Source organism: Protopterus annectens, chromosome 2.part2 (assembly GCF_019279795.1).
Source record: "Protopterus annectens isolate FY-2018-M chromosome 2.part2, PAN1.0, whole genome shotgun sequence".
NCBI lineage: Eukaryota > Metazoa > Chordata > Ceratodontiformes > Protopteridae > Protopterus > Protopterus annectens.
In genome coordinates this window covers 641,440,808-641,456,676 of record NC_056730.1, presented here as the reverse complement: position 1 = coordinate 641,456,676, position 15,869 = coordinate 641,440,808, and the positions used below count along the sequence as shown (strand labels likewise).

Sequence of the window (15,869 nt, the reverse complement as noted above, 5' to 3'; positions counted from 1 at the left end):
TGCATGTTTTATACCCCTGACGACCTGACGTCATAGAAGAAGGGACAGCAACTGACGCAGGACCCAAGACTTTGTTAATCATGCCGACTGAGGGCTACTGCAACCATATAACCCAAATGTAATGACTGCAACAGTGAATACACTTGAACATCTACATTTATGGTAAGTCTACACAACTGTACTTTCTTATGACAACATCGGAGTTTTGAGGGTATTTATTTTGTAATTTGGAGTACTGAATTTCACTAAAAAAAGTCTTCTTGGATATACTTATTGAATGAATATTAATTCAAATTGTTTTTTCATCAGTTTGTGCTGCAGTTGACTTTTGTTACTTCAATACTGCTGTTTAATGGTTTGCCACTTTGCTCATTATTATGCACCTGTATACTGCTGTTTAATGACATTTCTCACTTTGCTCATTATTGTGCACCTGTATACTGCTGTTTAATGACGTTTTTCACTTTGCTCATTGTTGTGCACCTGTATACTGCTGTTTAATGATTTTTCTCACTTTGCTTATTATTGTGCACCTGTATACTGCTGTTTAATGATGTTTTTCACTTTGCTCATTATTGTGCACCTGTATACCGCTGTTTAATGATGTTTCTCACTTTGCTTATTATTGTGCACCTGTATACTCCTGTTTAATGATGTTTTTCACTTTGCTCATTATTGTGCACCTGTATACCACTGTTTAATGATGTTTGTCACTTTGCTCATTATTGTGCACCTGTATACCGCTGTTTAATGATGTTTGTCACTTTGTTCATTATTGCGCACCTGTATACTGCTTTTTAATGACATTTTTCACTTTGCTCATTATCGTGCACCTGTATACTGCTGTTTAATGATGTTTGTCACTTTGTTCATTATTGCGCACCTGTATACTGCTTTTTAATGACATTTTTCACTTTGCTCATTATCGTGCACCTGTATACTGCTGTTTAATGATGTTTGTCACTTTGCTCATTATTGTGCACCTGTATACTGCTGTTTAATGACATTTTTCACTTTGCTCATTATTGTGCACCTGTATACTGCTGTTTAATGACATTTTTCACTTTGCTCATTGTTGTGCACCTGTATACTGCTTTTTTAATGACATTTTTCACTTTGCTCATTATTGTGCACCTGTGTACTGCTGTTTAATGATGTTTTTCACTTTGCTCATTGTTGTGCACCTGTATACTGCTGTTTAATGACGTTTCTCACTTTGCTTATTATTGTGCACCTGTATACTCCTGTTTAATGATGTTTTTCACTTTGCTCATTATTCTGCACCTGTATATAACTGTTTAATGATGTTTCTCACTTTGCTTATTATTGTGTACCTGTATACTCCTGTTTAATGACGTTTCTCACTTTGCTTATTATTCTGCACCTTTATACTCCTGTTTAATGATGTTTTTCACTTTGCTTATTATTCTGCACCTGTATACTGCTGTTTAATGATGTTTGTCACTTTGCTCATTATTGTGCACCTGTATACTTCTGTTTAATGATGTTTTTCACTTGCTCATTATTCTGCACCTTTATACTCCTGTTTAATGATTTTTTTTCATTTGCTTATTATTGTGCACCTGTATACTCCTGTTTAATGATGTTTTTCATTTTGCTCATTATTATGCACCTGTATACTGCTGTTTAATGACGTTTTTCAATTTGCTTATTATTGTGCACCTGTATACTCCTGTTTAATGATGTTTTTCACTTTTCTCATTATTGTACACCTGTATACTGCTGTTTAATGATATTTTACACTTTGCTTTCTATTGTGCACCTGTATGCTGCTGTTTAATGATGTTTTTCACTTTGCTCATTATCGTGCACCTGTATACTGCTGTTTAATGATGTTTGTCACTTTGCTCATTATTGTGCACCTGTATACTCCTGTTTAATGACGTTTCTCACTTTGCTTATTATTGTGCGCCTGTATACCGCTGTTTAATGTTTTTCACTTTGCTCATTATTGTGCACCTGTATAGATTGTATGTATAAGTAAGGGATGGAGGCATAGCCACCAATGTTAACATGTACTTTCTTTTTTTACTGGTTTGTTTTCATTTGCTTTGTGAGACTGCAATCAATGCCACATCAAATAAATAGTAAGCCAATGCTTTTATATTTGACAAAGAGGTATTTGATGATTCTGTTTCTTACGCCATACATTATAACTTAAAATGTTGGAGATTTATAGGTTGAGTGGTGTATTGTACTAGTTTGTGTTGGTGTTTTGTAGTGTCTTGGTTTGTCTTCAGTCAGGTTATGTCATGTTTGCTAGTATCAGTGTTCAGTAGATTAGTTCTGATGACAAGTGCATTGATTTAATTGATTCTATGTGGTGTCGTAGATTATTTTAATTATTTGTATTTGTGGAGTCGTGTAAGTCATTGCCTTCCTTCTTTTTCAGTGGACGATGCAGTTATGGACAGTGTTAAGCAGCTGTTTGGATTTGACAGCAATAAGAAGAACCTGGTTGATCCTTTTATTGAAATCAGCTTTGCTGGCAGGACAGTAAGTAGTGACCTCAAGTGTCATAATGCTGCTGGAAGGCATAAAGCTCTGTGCAGCCTGACCAAAGAATGCCAGTTAGTATGTGTGTGTCTAACACAGGAAGTGTTCTGTACATTAATTAAATGTTTCATCAAGTGTTTGGAAAGCTTTATCTCACCAAGTAGTAGAGCTTGCTTCAGGTGAGGATTTCAAAACATATGAGGCAGGTGAGTGACCGTACGTTTAGACGTGGAGCAGAAAAGTTGCTAATTGTCTGTCAATGTGACATGTTTCTGCTGTCACTAATGTACATTCCTGTAGAAAGCTTGATAAAGGATCAACACTTGATTAACCATGAGGAACACACTTTTGGGGATATTTTGTGAACATCTATATAAAACTGTTTAAAAATGCAATAATGTTTAAAGAAAGAAATACAACACAAAATGCACATGGGAAGAAACTAAATTTCAAAGAAAAATAAACTTGTTTGGCCTTCTAAAGACATTCTCAGGGGTATTTAACAAAAACACAGACAATCATTTTACTGCTTGCATGACCCAGCTCTGCAATAGTATAAGTAGGTAAGATAAGTTGCATTTACTGCAGTATTACTGGTAAGTAAGATGAGTTGCATGTACTGTAGTAGTATATGTAAGTAAGGTAAGTTGCATTTACTGCAGTAGTATAGGTAAGTAAGATAAGTTGCATTTACTGTAGTAGTATACGTAAGTAAGGTAAGTTCCATTTACTGCAGTAGTATAGGTAAGTCAGATAAGGTGCATTTACTGTAGTAATATACGTAAGTAAGATAGGATGCATTTGCTGCAGTAGTATAGGTAAGTAAGATAAGTTGCATTTACTGCAGTAGTATAGGTAAGTCAGATAAGTTGCATTTACTGTAGTAGTATACATAAGTAAGGTAGGTTGCATTTACTGCAGTAGTATAGGTAAGAAAGATAAGTTGCATTTACTGTAGTAGTATATGTAAGTAAGGTAAGTTCCATTTACTGCAGTAGTATAGGTAAGTAAAGTAAGGTGCATTTACTGTAGTAATATACGTAAGTAAGATAGGATGCATTTGCTGCAGTAGTATAGGTAAGTAAGATAAGTTGCATTTACTGCAGTAGTATAGGAAGTAAGATAAGTTGCATTTACTGTAGTAGTATACGTAAGTAAGCTAAGTTGCATTTACTGCAATAGTATAGGTTAGTCAGATAAGTTGCATTTACTGTAATAGTATACGTAAGTAAGGTAAGTTCCATTTACTGCAGTAGTATAGGTAAGTCAGATAAGTTGCATTTACTGTAGTAGTATACATAAGTAAGGTAGGTTGCATTTACTGCAGTAGTATAGGTAAGTAAGATAAGTTCCATTTACCGCAGTAGTATAGGTAAGTCAGATAAGTTGCATTTACTGTAGTAGTATACATAAGTAAGGTAGGTAGCATTTACTGCAGTAGTATAGGTAAGAAAGATAAGTTGCAAGTACTGCAGTAGTGTAAGTAAGTACGATGAGTTGCATTTATTGTAGTAACATACGTAAGTAAGGTAAGTTGCATTTACTGCAATAGTATAGGTAAGTCAGATAAGTTGCATTTACTGTAGTAGTATACATAAGCAAGATAAGTTGCATTTACTGCAGTAGTGTAGGTAAGTAAGATAAGTTACATTTGCAATCTTTCCACTAAATTTTGTTTCAGTAAATGTAAAAGTGGTCTTTTCTATTTATACTTCTGTGGATAACTAAAATGAGCTAAAATGTATTCTGTAAAAAGCCATGTGGAAGATTGCTTAGATTATTTATTTAATTGTTTCATTATGATTTTCAGATGTAAGACTTACTGAGCTGATACTTTTAAATTTTCAAAATGTAATTACTATTTTTATTTAGAAAGTGCTTTAATATCCAAAACACATTAAAAAACTTTAAGTTAAATGTCCAGATTAGCATTTGTCAGCTTTGTGTAACGATTTATTTATGGTTAGAACATGAACCAAAAAATCTTATTGGTATTAGGAAATATGTAACCTTCCAGTGAGCTGTACAAGAGTATGTATCATTGATGCCCAGAGTTAAGCAGATATTTAAATTGCATTCTTCTTAGGTTCTTAGGTTCAATGCTACGCACAAGCGAAGATGTTTTAGCAGCCTAGTCATGCATTCCCACTGAGTTAATAGCCTTTGTAGTTTAGTACAAAGGCCCTGTTTGCAGAAGTCTTGTATAACCATAGGTGAGATAATCTTTTAATGTTGTGTGACAACCCTTTATAAATTAATGAATAACCATAATCCTGAAATGTGCTCCCCCTTTCCATAAGAAACAAGGGTGCAAAACAAAATGTGAACTTACAGTTTCCCATACATTCCTCTAGGTTGCACTTGAATAAAGTAAGAGACAAATTTAACTTCATTCACCTGGACAGGAAGACTGTTCCAGAGAAGTGCTATTCTCTGTGAGACATCTCTATCCCTTTAGGATGTTGTGTTTAAGTTCAAGTAGAGACTGATGTCTATATAGAGGTTGTTTTTGCCACCATTGGACTTATGGATGTTTAGAAGATTTGAAATAATTGGTTGGTAGAGGTTCTGTATGTGAGGCAGAGATCTCCTCCTAAGCAGCCTGTAGGACACTGGGAAGAGTGACAGGGTTTGAAGTGATCAGGCTAGCTTTTTTGATTTACTCCCTTGATTTTCTAGGTACAAAAATGGTGTGGCCACTTCAGTTGAGTCAGGTGCTTGGACACTTACATGCCGAATAGAGCATTATATTTAATGATTGGCTTAATGAGTACAGTGTGCAGTGGAGTGGTCACCTCTTTGGATTTGCACTTTTTGGCATTTAGTTTTGGGCCATGGTTTTGACATCAGATATTTGCTTGCAGCAGACCTTCCTAAAGGATCTTGCTGTTTTCTGGAGATTTTACGATGGAATGGAGTTTATGATGGAATGGGGTTTATAGTCATCAGCAAACTTTCTTAACATTAGTGCCATTTACATTTGCCTTGATCTCTGGGGTATGACACTAGTGGCAGGTCTCTTGGTGGTGTAGATCCACTCCCCCTAATTTCTTGGGTTTTATTTGTGGGTTAGTTTGCTAATCCGAGTTACACAGGGGTTTGCATTTAGCTGGATAAGTTTATTAAACCATATCCAGCTAGTAATCACAGGATTCAAAAATGTCATAGTTCCCTTGATGTTATATGCCAGCCAGACATTTATCTGTGACCAAGGTAAGAGATTTTGGGAACAGATGAAAAAAGAAGTAATGTGATATGTATGGAATGACAAAATCCCCAGGTAGAATGAATGAAGTTGATACAGTCAGTAGGAAAAGGGATTGGCAGTACTGCATTTGCAGGAATATTATAGAACTGCTCAGGTTAGACTGGGATATTTGGTACAAAATAACAATTACACCTCAAAATGGAAACACCTAGTACTAATTCAGGAAAAGAACAATACAATCACAATATATGGATGCATGAAATGGAATTAAATAAATCAGAAAATCAGATAAGTAATTTAAAAGTAATGTATGGATTTCTAAAGGAAACACTGAAAATATGTCATTATCAGGCATGGGAATTTGAAATGGCACCCACAGGGATAAGAAGATAAAAATTTGGAATTGACACAGCAATAATTTAGAGATGGTGGGAAACGGATAGAAAAGTATACTACTGGGGACACCTAAAAAGAGAGAAAGAGACAGTAGGTTGGGAAAAACCTAAAGAACTATATAATATAGACAGAAGGGAATCAATAGAATTGCATATAAAGGAGTATATGCTGTACTGACTAAATATGATACAGAAGTAAAGAAGAGGAAGCTAGGAATGCCTGACGGAATTCAAATATTAATTGAGGCAAGAACAGAAAAAGCTAATAGCAGAAGATTGGTTAGCAGGTTATACAGGGCCTTAACAAGAGACACAGGTGCAATGTAATAGACACATAAGAATATGGAAAGGGATAAGAAACAGAGAAATAATGAAGGGAACCTGAATGCAGATTTCTAAAGCATCAAAGACAGCTGCAAAATCAAGAAGATTTAAGATTTTGCCTGGAGTGCTTGGACAAATTTTTTTTATACCGTGAGCAAATTATTTAATATGTTCCCTGGAGGCAGTAATAAGTGCTGTTAGTGTGATCAAAAAGATGTTGGAATCTAAAGCTGTATCTTTTAAAGTTGCATTAAGTTAGCAGCATATAACAGGGGTATTCAACAACTCATACAAAAGACAGTAGGAAACGGAAAGTAGTTAGAAGAGTTCAAATACTATACCAACTAGATGCAAAATATGGGAGGAAACCTACACATGAAAGTGGCAATAACTTTAGTGTAAAAGTATCAAAAATTGTATTACTAAGAAGTTGTGCATGAAAGATGTGCCAAAAATAGAAGAAGTAATGCAAATAATAAAGGACATCTGAATAATGGAAAAAAGAAGCAACAGAAAATAGATTCAATAAGTTGCAGGAGACAAATGATGTCTCATCACGGACCAGCTCAAAGCCCTATTACTGTACTTGGTATCCTACAGATTGCTAAGAGCTGATTTTTGTCTGGTACGCAAGGCATCATCTCTGAGCCAGTACTCATGGATCTCCTGCCATTTAGCAAGCCAAATGGCATCAGAAATACTCAAGTCTAAGAATCTAAACCTGTTCTGCAACATCCACAAAATGGTTTGGAGGGACAGGTATATTTTGTAGAGCTTACCGCTGTTATGGAACATACTCCCCATCCACATAAAAACAAAGTTCATCCCTGTCCATTTTCGGCTGCAACTTAGATGTAATTAGGGGTAATATATAATTATTGACCATGGGATGGATAAAGCCTATCTATAACCAAATGGGATAGGTTATTTTGAGCACAAAATGGGAAATTTGCTAGGCTTAAAATGGCCCATAAGGGCAGCTAACCTAGTACTTAAAAATAAACTTAGGAACCTGTCATAAGGCTTACTTTGTCTAGGCATTTCAGATCCTGTGTCGCAGCTCAAAAGAATGATAACCATTTGCAATGCCGGGACCCACTACAGCTAGTCCTGACACATGGAGACTGAAATGCTGAAAAAAACGGACTTATATATTCCAAGTCAGAGGCGGACGTTTCCTGGAATATTCCCTTTTTTGGAGGTATAGCAATCTTGGAGTTGGTATATTTAAGTTCATTGGGTGTGGGGGGCTTGCATCAAGGGTTGCAGGTGAGCAAGGAGAAGAACAATGTTCAAGATTTGCTCTTCTCCAGGATTTTTGGTCTTTTTTCGACTTGTCACTCAGCATTTTGAGTGCTGACATTTAAACACAGCCCAAAAGAATGATTTCCTTAGTCACAACCATTTGTTCCCCCAATGTTTCTGACAGAGTACCCTGTAGAGAAGTTTTAAAATCTGCCAATATCTTACACCCCCAAAAAACATGTTCCTAGTTACTCCTCTCTTTCCCATCTCACTGCCAACATTTGCTATCTGAGGAAAAATTCTTTGAAGCCTGCTTGGCGATATAAAAGTACCAAACCACACAAACACTTCCAAGCAAATATGCTAAATATTCTAGACTTTTTGCATACCTGGGAGCCATACGTAACTCCTTCAATTGTTCCACTGCTAGAATGCTTTCACTGTTAACTTTTTTAGTACTGCAGCACTGTTGTCAACAGCATTTCTCATTGTAAGTTCTTCAAAGATTGACAAGCAATTCAATGAAAATGATGTTTTTAGAATTTCTGTTAATACTGTTATGTTTTGAAGATGTAAGAGGGACCGACTGACCATGTTAACATCAGCCTATCATAACTGGAAGACCTCAGTATGTACCTTCTAATACTGCCTAAGACTCTTCTAAACACGGGCTGAGGGGAAGTACTCTTACAGTCTCGGTCATTGTTTTCATTCATAACTGAATATTTCATGAAGTTTGCTGATTATTATGGGTGTCAGCTTACATTCTTCTACTTCCAAAGCCATTCTCCGGCCATTTAGGTATTAGATATGTAAAGTACTTTGAGGTACAGTTTAAGAATGGTACTGTTCTTATGCCAAGTTTTCCTCATTGGAGTACCACCTAGATCTCTGCTCAGTTAGGGGCACCTATATTTATGTATTAATTTGCTCTGTTGTATTTGATTGTTTTATTTGTTTATTTATTTATTTGTTAAAAAAGCTGTTTTTTTTTTACTATATATATATATATATATATATATATATATATATATATATATATATATATATATATATATATATATATATATATATAACCAATCTAGCTAACATGCAGTGAACTGTTTAGTAGGGGCAGATATCTATTTCTTGGGTGACTTTATAGGTTCCTGGTTAAAGACTAGGCTATCAGTCTGAAGACTATTACAAGCTTAGCCAATAACTAAAGATTAGAATCAAAGTCTGTACCTTGCATCTGTGAGATTAAGACCTTAACCATTATTAACCCCCCCCATTACCTTTCTCATTTGTTAGATGGCACCAAACATTGATGTCTTTTTTTACCATCCGCATCACTGGATGAGCGCAATGATTGTGGTCATTCACTTTCTTTCATCTGGGCTGTTTTACCAGCACCTGACTTGCTGTTTGAAGTCAGGCCACTTGGAATACAGTCAGGGCTTTACTCCACTTTGCCTCAAATCCAGTTCAAGAAATTCTTCAAATTTTACCTAGCTTAACCTGAAGCTGTCTGTTGGGTCATTCCCCCGTTAGGCTTTGGCCTTACAGATGACATTTTTCAGGCTTGAAATTGAGTGGCTTCAAGTCATTGTGCTGTTAAGAAATATGACCATCTCTAGCCTGTACTCTTGTGAAATATTCAAAGGATGATTCATAGGTAGGTTCATAGATTAGTACTAGGCTAACTGCCCTTACGAGCCATTTTAAGCCTAGTCAATTATCCCTTGTGAGACTCAAACCCTGTACTTTGTGTTTGTAAGGCAAACACCTTAACCATTAGGCCACCCTCCCAACCCCCAATTCCTTTCTTATACTATCTTGTCAACATAGATACCAGAGGCCACGGCATGAATATACCCTCTTAAATATTAAATAGTGTAAGGCCTTGATCTGGTTTAAGAAGAGATGTTCTGCTCCAACTATCTTGGTGTTGCGTTCCATTGAGTATCATTACTGTATGGCTTAATTCAAGCCTCCAAAAGGGCATTAAGACTTAGAGAAAGTAATTTCCTGTTTTGAGAGTACTGAGTAGAAATTATTTCTAAAGCTCCTGCACATATGTTCAGAAATGGTGTTTTGTGTGGCCTCTTTACATTGTTGATGCCACGTATTCAGTACCTAAAAGCTGCATCACCACGGTTCTAATTTCATGGGTTGGATCAACTGAGAATATGTTTACTCTGTAAGGACCTGAGGCAGAAGATGTTAGATGCTTCATTTAGGTGTAAGATCATTATTGGTTATTCTGCCCATGAAACTATTGAAGACCCCAAAATGGGGGGGGGGGCCTTTTCCATTACTGAGACCACATGTTCCTTTCTGCTAGTGATCTTCAGGTTTGATCTGAATTCTGTAAGAGGAGAGCTGCTAAGTACTACTGGACGCTTGCTAAGCATTAGAATTCCTTGCCACTTTCAGCCTCGCTTACAAATCTTCTAGTTGCATTTCAGATACAGTTCTGGCTTCTAAGCAGGTCTAACTGCCAGTTAACAGTTTTACAAATAACTTAAATGTTTGACAAGTTAGTACCAACTATAGAGACTATCACACAAATAAGACCAGTCGTAGACATAATCTAGATAGCACAAATTAAAATTACACACCATTCTCTGTGTCACTTATTTTAAACCAGGTGGCATTAGAGGATATGTTGGTTTACTACTAGCAATTGTGGAAAATAAGGAGCATTTTTATTGCCTTTCATTCCAGTGGGGTGCTTCCGACAGCCTTGGACTTTATTTTTGTTTATTGGTTATTGCTTTGAAGGCTGTTTTTTCCTCAATTGAACATTTATCATATCTCATTATCCTCTTTCAGCTTCAGACGTGGTTTCTCCACATTGCTCTCGAGCCTAACAGTTAAGTGTGATAATTTACTTCAAATCTCTTCCTATCCCTTTAAAAGCTTTTAACTACCTCTGTTGCATCTTCTGAACTTAATGTCTTTGTTTTTAGGCAGTTTTTCACCCGATGTATTTATTCTCTCTCTGTCTGTCTCTCTTCCCCTCCCTAACTGCTGTAAGGTAACTCTAGTACCATTGCTGGTATCCCATATCCTTCCCTCTTACCACTCAGGAAGTCTTTAGTTACCATTGTTGCTAATTTCTAAAAAAAAAAAAAGTCTAAATCTTTCTCTCCTTTTTCCAATTTTGTGTTCCTCATAGAGTGTTTCCTGTGTGTGTGTGTGTGTGTGTGTGTGTGTGTGTGTGTGTGTGTGTGTGTGTGTGTGTGTGTGTGTGTGTGTGTGTGTGTGTGTGTGTGTGTGTGTGTGTGTGTGTGTGTGTGTGTGTGCCATCCCAGTTTCCCAAGGATGGCTGATAAAGAAAAAAGTCAGACCGGGTTTAAAAAATGCACTAAATGCAGTCATAAAATTCTGTTTTCTGACCAGCATTCTGTTGGTGTCTGTTGTGTCGGTCCTCTTCATTTGCAAGAGGAATGTTCTATCTGCCACGCTTTTAGTCACTGAGTGTTGGTAGGTAGAAGAAATAAACTTATACTTAAAGGTCTCCTTCCCTCCTCCTTTGGGGAGGCCATATCTGGTTCTCAGGATATGTCAAAACCTAAATCTGCATGCACATCTTTGTTTTCTTCCTCCTCCTCCAGAGCCTCAGAGGTGAAGAAGCTATCTTCCTCAGTTCCGAGTGTTTCCTCAGTGCCAAGCTCTAAAAAGAAAAGGACATCGGAGCTGACATTCAAGGTTTCGACCTGGAAGGATGCTTTGGAACTGTCTGTTACTCTATCAGTTCCGACTCCTTCGTTGGCCCTAGAACAACCTACTACACCAATCACTTCCCTGCCAAGGACACAGTATTCCCCTTCACTGGATCCTTTTGCAGACAGACCACCATCCTCTTTTTAGAGAGACCAAAGTCCTCCTCGGTGGTCTCAGTCCATTCTTCCAGGAGTCTCACTGAAGTCGATGTGGAGAGGTTGGTGATGAAGATTCTTTGGGCCCAAGGTGTGTCAGGCACTCCTTCAGCTCCTACCCTTTTGGGTCAGGTACTGACACCTTCCACTTCCCTTACTAACCTTCCTCCTCTAACCTCTACAGGGATCTTAGAGTCTTTAGTTCCAAGCTTCCTGGAACCGATCATGTCATTTCTGAAAATGTCTTTTCATCAGAGCAGACAATTACCCTGAGCACTCTGGTACTGTCTGAACTGGAGTCCTTTCGGGGCTGCAGCCTTGTAGTTAGTTCCGAGTCATTCGAGTCTGCTCCTGGGTTTTCAGAGCACTCTTGGTGCCCTGGTTAGCTTGTGCCAACAGGCTCAGGTTCGACTTTGGTTTTGATGGGGACTTCATCGGGTGGGGGCTTCGGAGCCAAGGCCTTCCTTTTTGGCTGTAGAGCACTCTTTCACTTCTGGTAGGTCAGTCTTCAAGGCCATGAAGAGGGCATTGGCTACTTCCAGTGTCAGGTTGCTTCCTTCCTCCTTGGAGCCTCTGTTTCTAGCTGCCTCGGGTCTGGAGCATCAACCAACTCCTTCACAGGGACAGCAGATATTGCAACCCCAGGCTACCCAGTAGGGTACCCCTTCTTCTTCTGAAACTTCTCCAGATGTTCCCCCCTGAGGAAGTCCCTCAAAAGAAATCATGTAAGAGGAAGCACCTGGACTCTTCAGAAGAGTCCATTACAGAAGAAATGGATTTTGATGAAGGCGAAGGGTCCCCCAGATCACCTCCTGATGATGTCATATTTAAAGACATCTTGGAACTACTTAAAAAGGGAGGTGGTTGGAAGTCCCTCAACCGTTTGCCTGAGGAAACTGTGTACCTGCAGGCTTTCAGTACCTGCACTTCAACTTCCTGGGTGTCTCCACCCACCGATGAGCTCATCGAATTGAGGTGTGGAAGGCCTCTGATACTACCAAGCCAATCCCCAAGAGACCAGATAAAATTATTACAGTCCCAGAAGACAAGCCTTTTTGGACTAAGGGAGTTCCTGTAGATGCTGTGGTGGTAGTGACGGCCATTAAGAAGGAACTAGTGGAAGAAATTTTCTCTATTCATCCCCTCAACAAGGAGTCATGGGCGATGGATAGATTTGGAAAGTGAGTTCATTCTTCATCAACCTACAGTCTTTGAACTACTTGACACATTTTACAAGATTACAGAGAGATCTAATCAAGGAGCTGTCAGATACTCTTTCAGGAGCTGTCTATGAGGAGGTACGGGATTCAGTCACCTCTCAGTTAGCTACCCTGACATCCCTTTCCAATTCATCCATGATGCTCATTTCTCATTTTGCCGAAGGAACAACAAGAGCAGCTGGTTCAGGAATTTCTATAAGGAGGCATGCCTGGGTGCAATTGTTTGATTTTGCGGAGCCCTTCAAGTCTTCATTTGCCAATACACCTTTTGACAGCTCTTCCTTTTTTGGCTTAACTGTTAGAGACACTTTAACCAGATGTGAGAAGAATGGGAAAACCCTTTCTGCCATAGGAGTATTGTTTCCACTCTCAGAGGCCCTTTCCTAGGAACCAATGAGGAATGGGCAAAATGTGGTTCAGGAAGTCTCAAAGATCTTTCCAGACTATGCCTGGTGAAAGTTCCTCCAGATGCAGTGGGCAGAACAATAATGGAAGACACTACCCTCGCAGCAGAGGCAGCTTGCAACATCAGGGTTCCCTAGATTCCTTCTTCAGGAAACCCTTCCAGCACTCCTGAACGGAGGCCTGATTGTCCACCTCTGGAGGCAATCAGGGTTTGCTTATCACTGCACCTAAATGTCTGACAGGAAATCACCTCAGATACTTTGGTGCAGAGAATCATTTCCAGAGGCTATACAGTTCCCTTTTCCCTTCATCCTCCCTGTTCAAAGAGATTCCCCGATGTTTCACACAGTCAGAGAGAACAGGCAGCTATTCAACTTCAAAAGCTTCTAGAAAAAAAGAGTCATCCAAAAAGTCCCACCAGACCAAATAGGATCCTGATTTTACTCAGGATTCTTTTTAGTGCCAAAAATGACAGAGGACTGGAGACCAGTTTTGGATCTCAGTGAACAAATCTGTGCAAAAAAACAAATTCCTGATTGTCACAGTTCAGTCCATTCCTCAGTTTTTAGGAAAGGATGACTGGATATGCTCTAGATCTTCTGGATGCATGCTACCACATAAAGATGGACAGATGGTCCAGAAGATTCCTTCTCTGCCAGCTGGGAGCCAGTCATTACCAATTCAGAGTTCTGCCCTTTGGTCTCACCACAGCCCCCAGGGTGTTTATTAAATGTATGGTAGTAGTAGCAGCTAACTTAAGACTGCAAGGATTCTAGGTGTTTCCATATTGGAACCCACACAAAATCTAAAGTTTATAGGAGTGCTGTTAGACCCATGAACTTCCATCGCTTCACTCCATCTGTCTTGACTGGAAACTATACATACTCAAGTTCAGGCTGTGCTACAAAAAAACAGAGTCCCTGCACTGTCTAGTGCTTCAAGCATTAGAATCAATTAACTCTTATTCCCCTAGCCAGGTTTCACATGAGAATATTGCAGCGGTTACTGGTGGTACAATGGTCAATCCTTCAATATCCTTTAACAATGCCAGTATTGATCACCAACACATGCAAAAGGGCTCTTCTGTGGTGGATTTATTCAAGCCAAGTTTGTCAAGGACACCCATTCATTCCCCCTCAGTCCAAGGCCACAATGACATGAGATGCTTCCCAGCTTGGGTGGGGGGGAATTGCCAGGGAATGCCAGTCCAAGGCATTGGTCCCCATCAGAGGCAAACCTGCACATAAATGTTTTAGAGATGAGAGCTGTGTTACTAGCATAGCGAGCATTCCAAGACTCTACCTCTGGGGATGATTGCAGTTCAGACAGACAACATGCCAGTGGTCTGGTACATCAACAAACAGGGGAACTAGATCTTACCCCTTATGCCAAGAAGCCCTCAGAGTTTGGCAGTGGACAGTCTCATCCAACCGCTTTCTGATCCCAACACATATTCCGGGGAAGTCCAGTGTGATAGCAGACAAAATGAGCAGGTGCTTTCTTCTGCCTAACGAGTGGTCTCGCAATCCAAAATTGTCAGGAAGAATTTTCCGATTATGGGGCCAGCCTTGCTACGACCTTTTTGCCTGTCCTCTGAACAACAAATGCAGCAGCTACTTTGCCGTCATCCTTCCAGACGGGGAAATGACAGAGAGATGTTCTTCTCCATGATTGGCCCCCCTTGTCTCCTTTATGCCTTTCGCCCGACCCCACTAATTCCCAATTTTCTACAGAAAGCAGCCAAGTTAAAGAGCAAATTCATCCTCATTGCCCCCATTTGGCCTAGCCAGGTTTGGTTCCCCTTCCTATGGCCTCATCTGGTACAAGCACCATGGATTCTGGATCCAACTCCAGACCTCATGTCAAACCCAACAGGCATCAGTCACCCAGACATTACAAGTCTGACAATGACAGCTTGGTTTCTCCACTTTCATTAGTGGCCAGGCATGATATGCTGTCTTCCCCAGTTAAACACATACTTTGATGTCTCATAAACCATCTACTTGCAAACTGTATGCAAGAAAATGGAAGAGATTCATTCACTGCACCTCCTTACATGACTTTGATCACTTTTCAGCACCTGTCCACGAAATTCTTCACTTCCTAACCTCTATTTTCAGTGATGGTGCTATCACCTCTACAACTGATGTTCAACTGGCAGCCATCTCTTGTTTTTACAATGGTTTTCATGGATCATCCGTGGCCTCACATAGACTTTGCAAAATCTTTTTAAGAAGTGCTCTCCTCTTAAAGCCCTCTTACAAGGACCGTACTCCCCCTTGGGAACTTACTTTAGTGGTATAGACCTTGACACAAACCTCGCTCGAGCAGGCCTCTAAATGTGATCTGAAGTTGCTATCCTGGAAAACTCTGTTCTTAGTAGCCATTACCTCAGCTGAAAGAATTTCAGAAATTCAGGCACTTTCATCTAGATCCCCATACTTGATTTTTCACAAGGATAGAGTTTCTCTCAAGACCAACCCTTCCTTTTTACCTGAAGTTATGTCCGAAACCAATCTGATAATCACTGCATTAATTTGCCAGTGTTTTTCCCAAATGATTCTAATAAGGGCGAGTACACATTACATCTATTAGATGTTCACAGACAACTAAGATTTTACCTTGATGGGACCAAGGACATCAGGAAATCTAACCGTTTGTTTCCTTTTCACATATCAAATTGGGATGA

General features: G+C 39.1%; 1 protein-coding gene across 5 annotated transcripts in view; it reads left to right on the top strand.

The window, feature by feature from the left end:
- DYSF (dysferlin) overlaps positions 1–15,869 on the top strand; it is a 3,914,743-nt gene that overhangs the window by 1,682,112 nt on the left and 2,216,762 nt on the right. For all 5 annotated transcript variants that reach the window (XM_044064060.1, XM_044064063.1, XM_044064061.1 and 2 more), the window contains exon 13: positions 2,414–2,517. In XM_044064060.1, the coding sequence (XP_043919995.1) occupies positions 2,414–2,517 (104 nt within the window). The remainder of the gene's footprint in view (positions 1–2,413; positions 2,518–15,869) is intronic.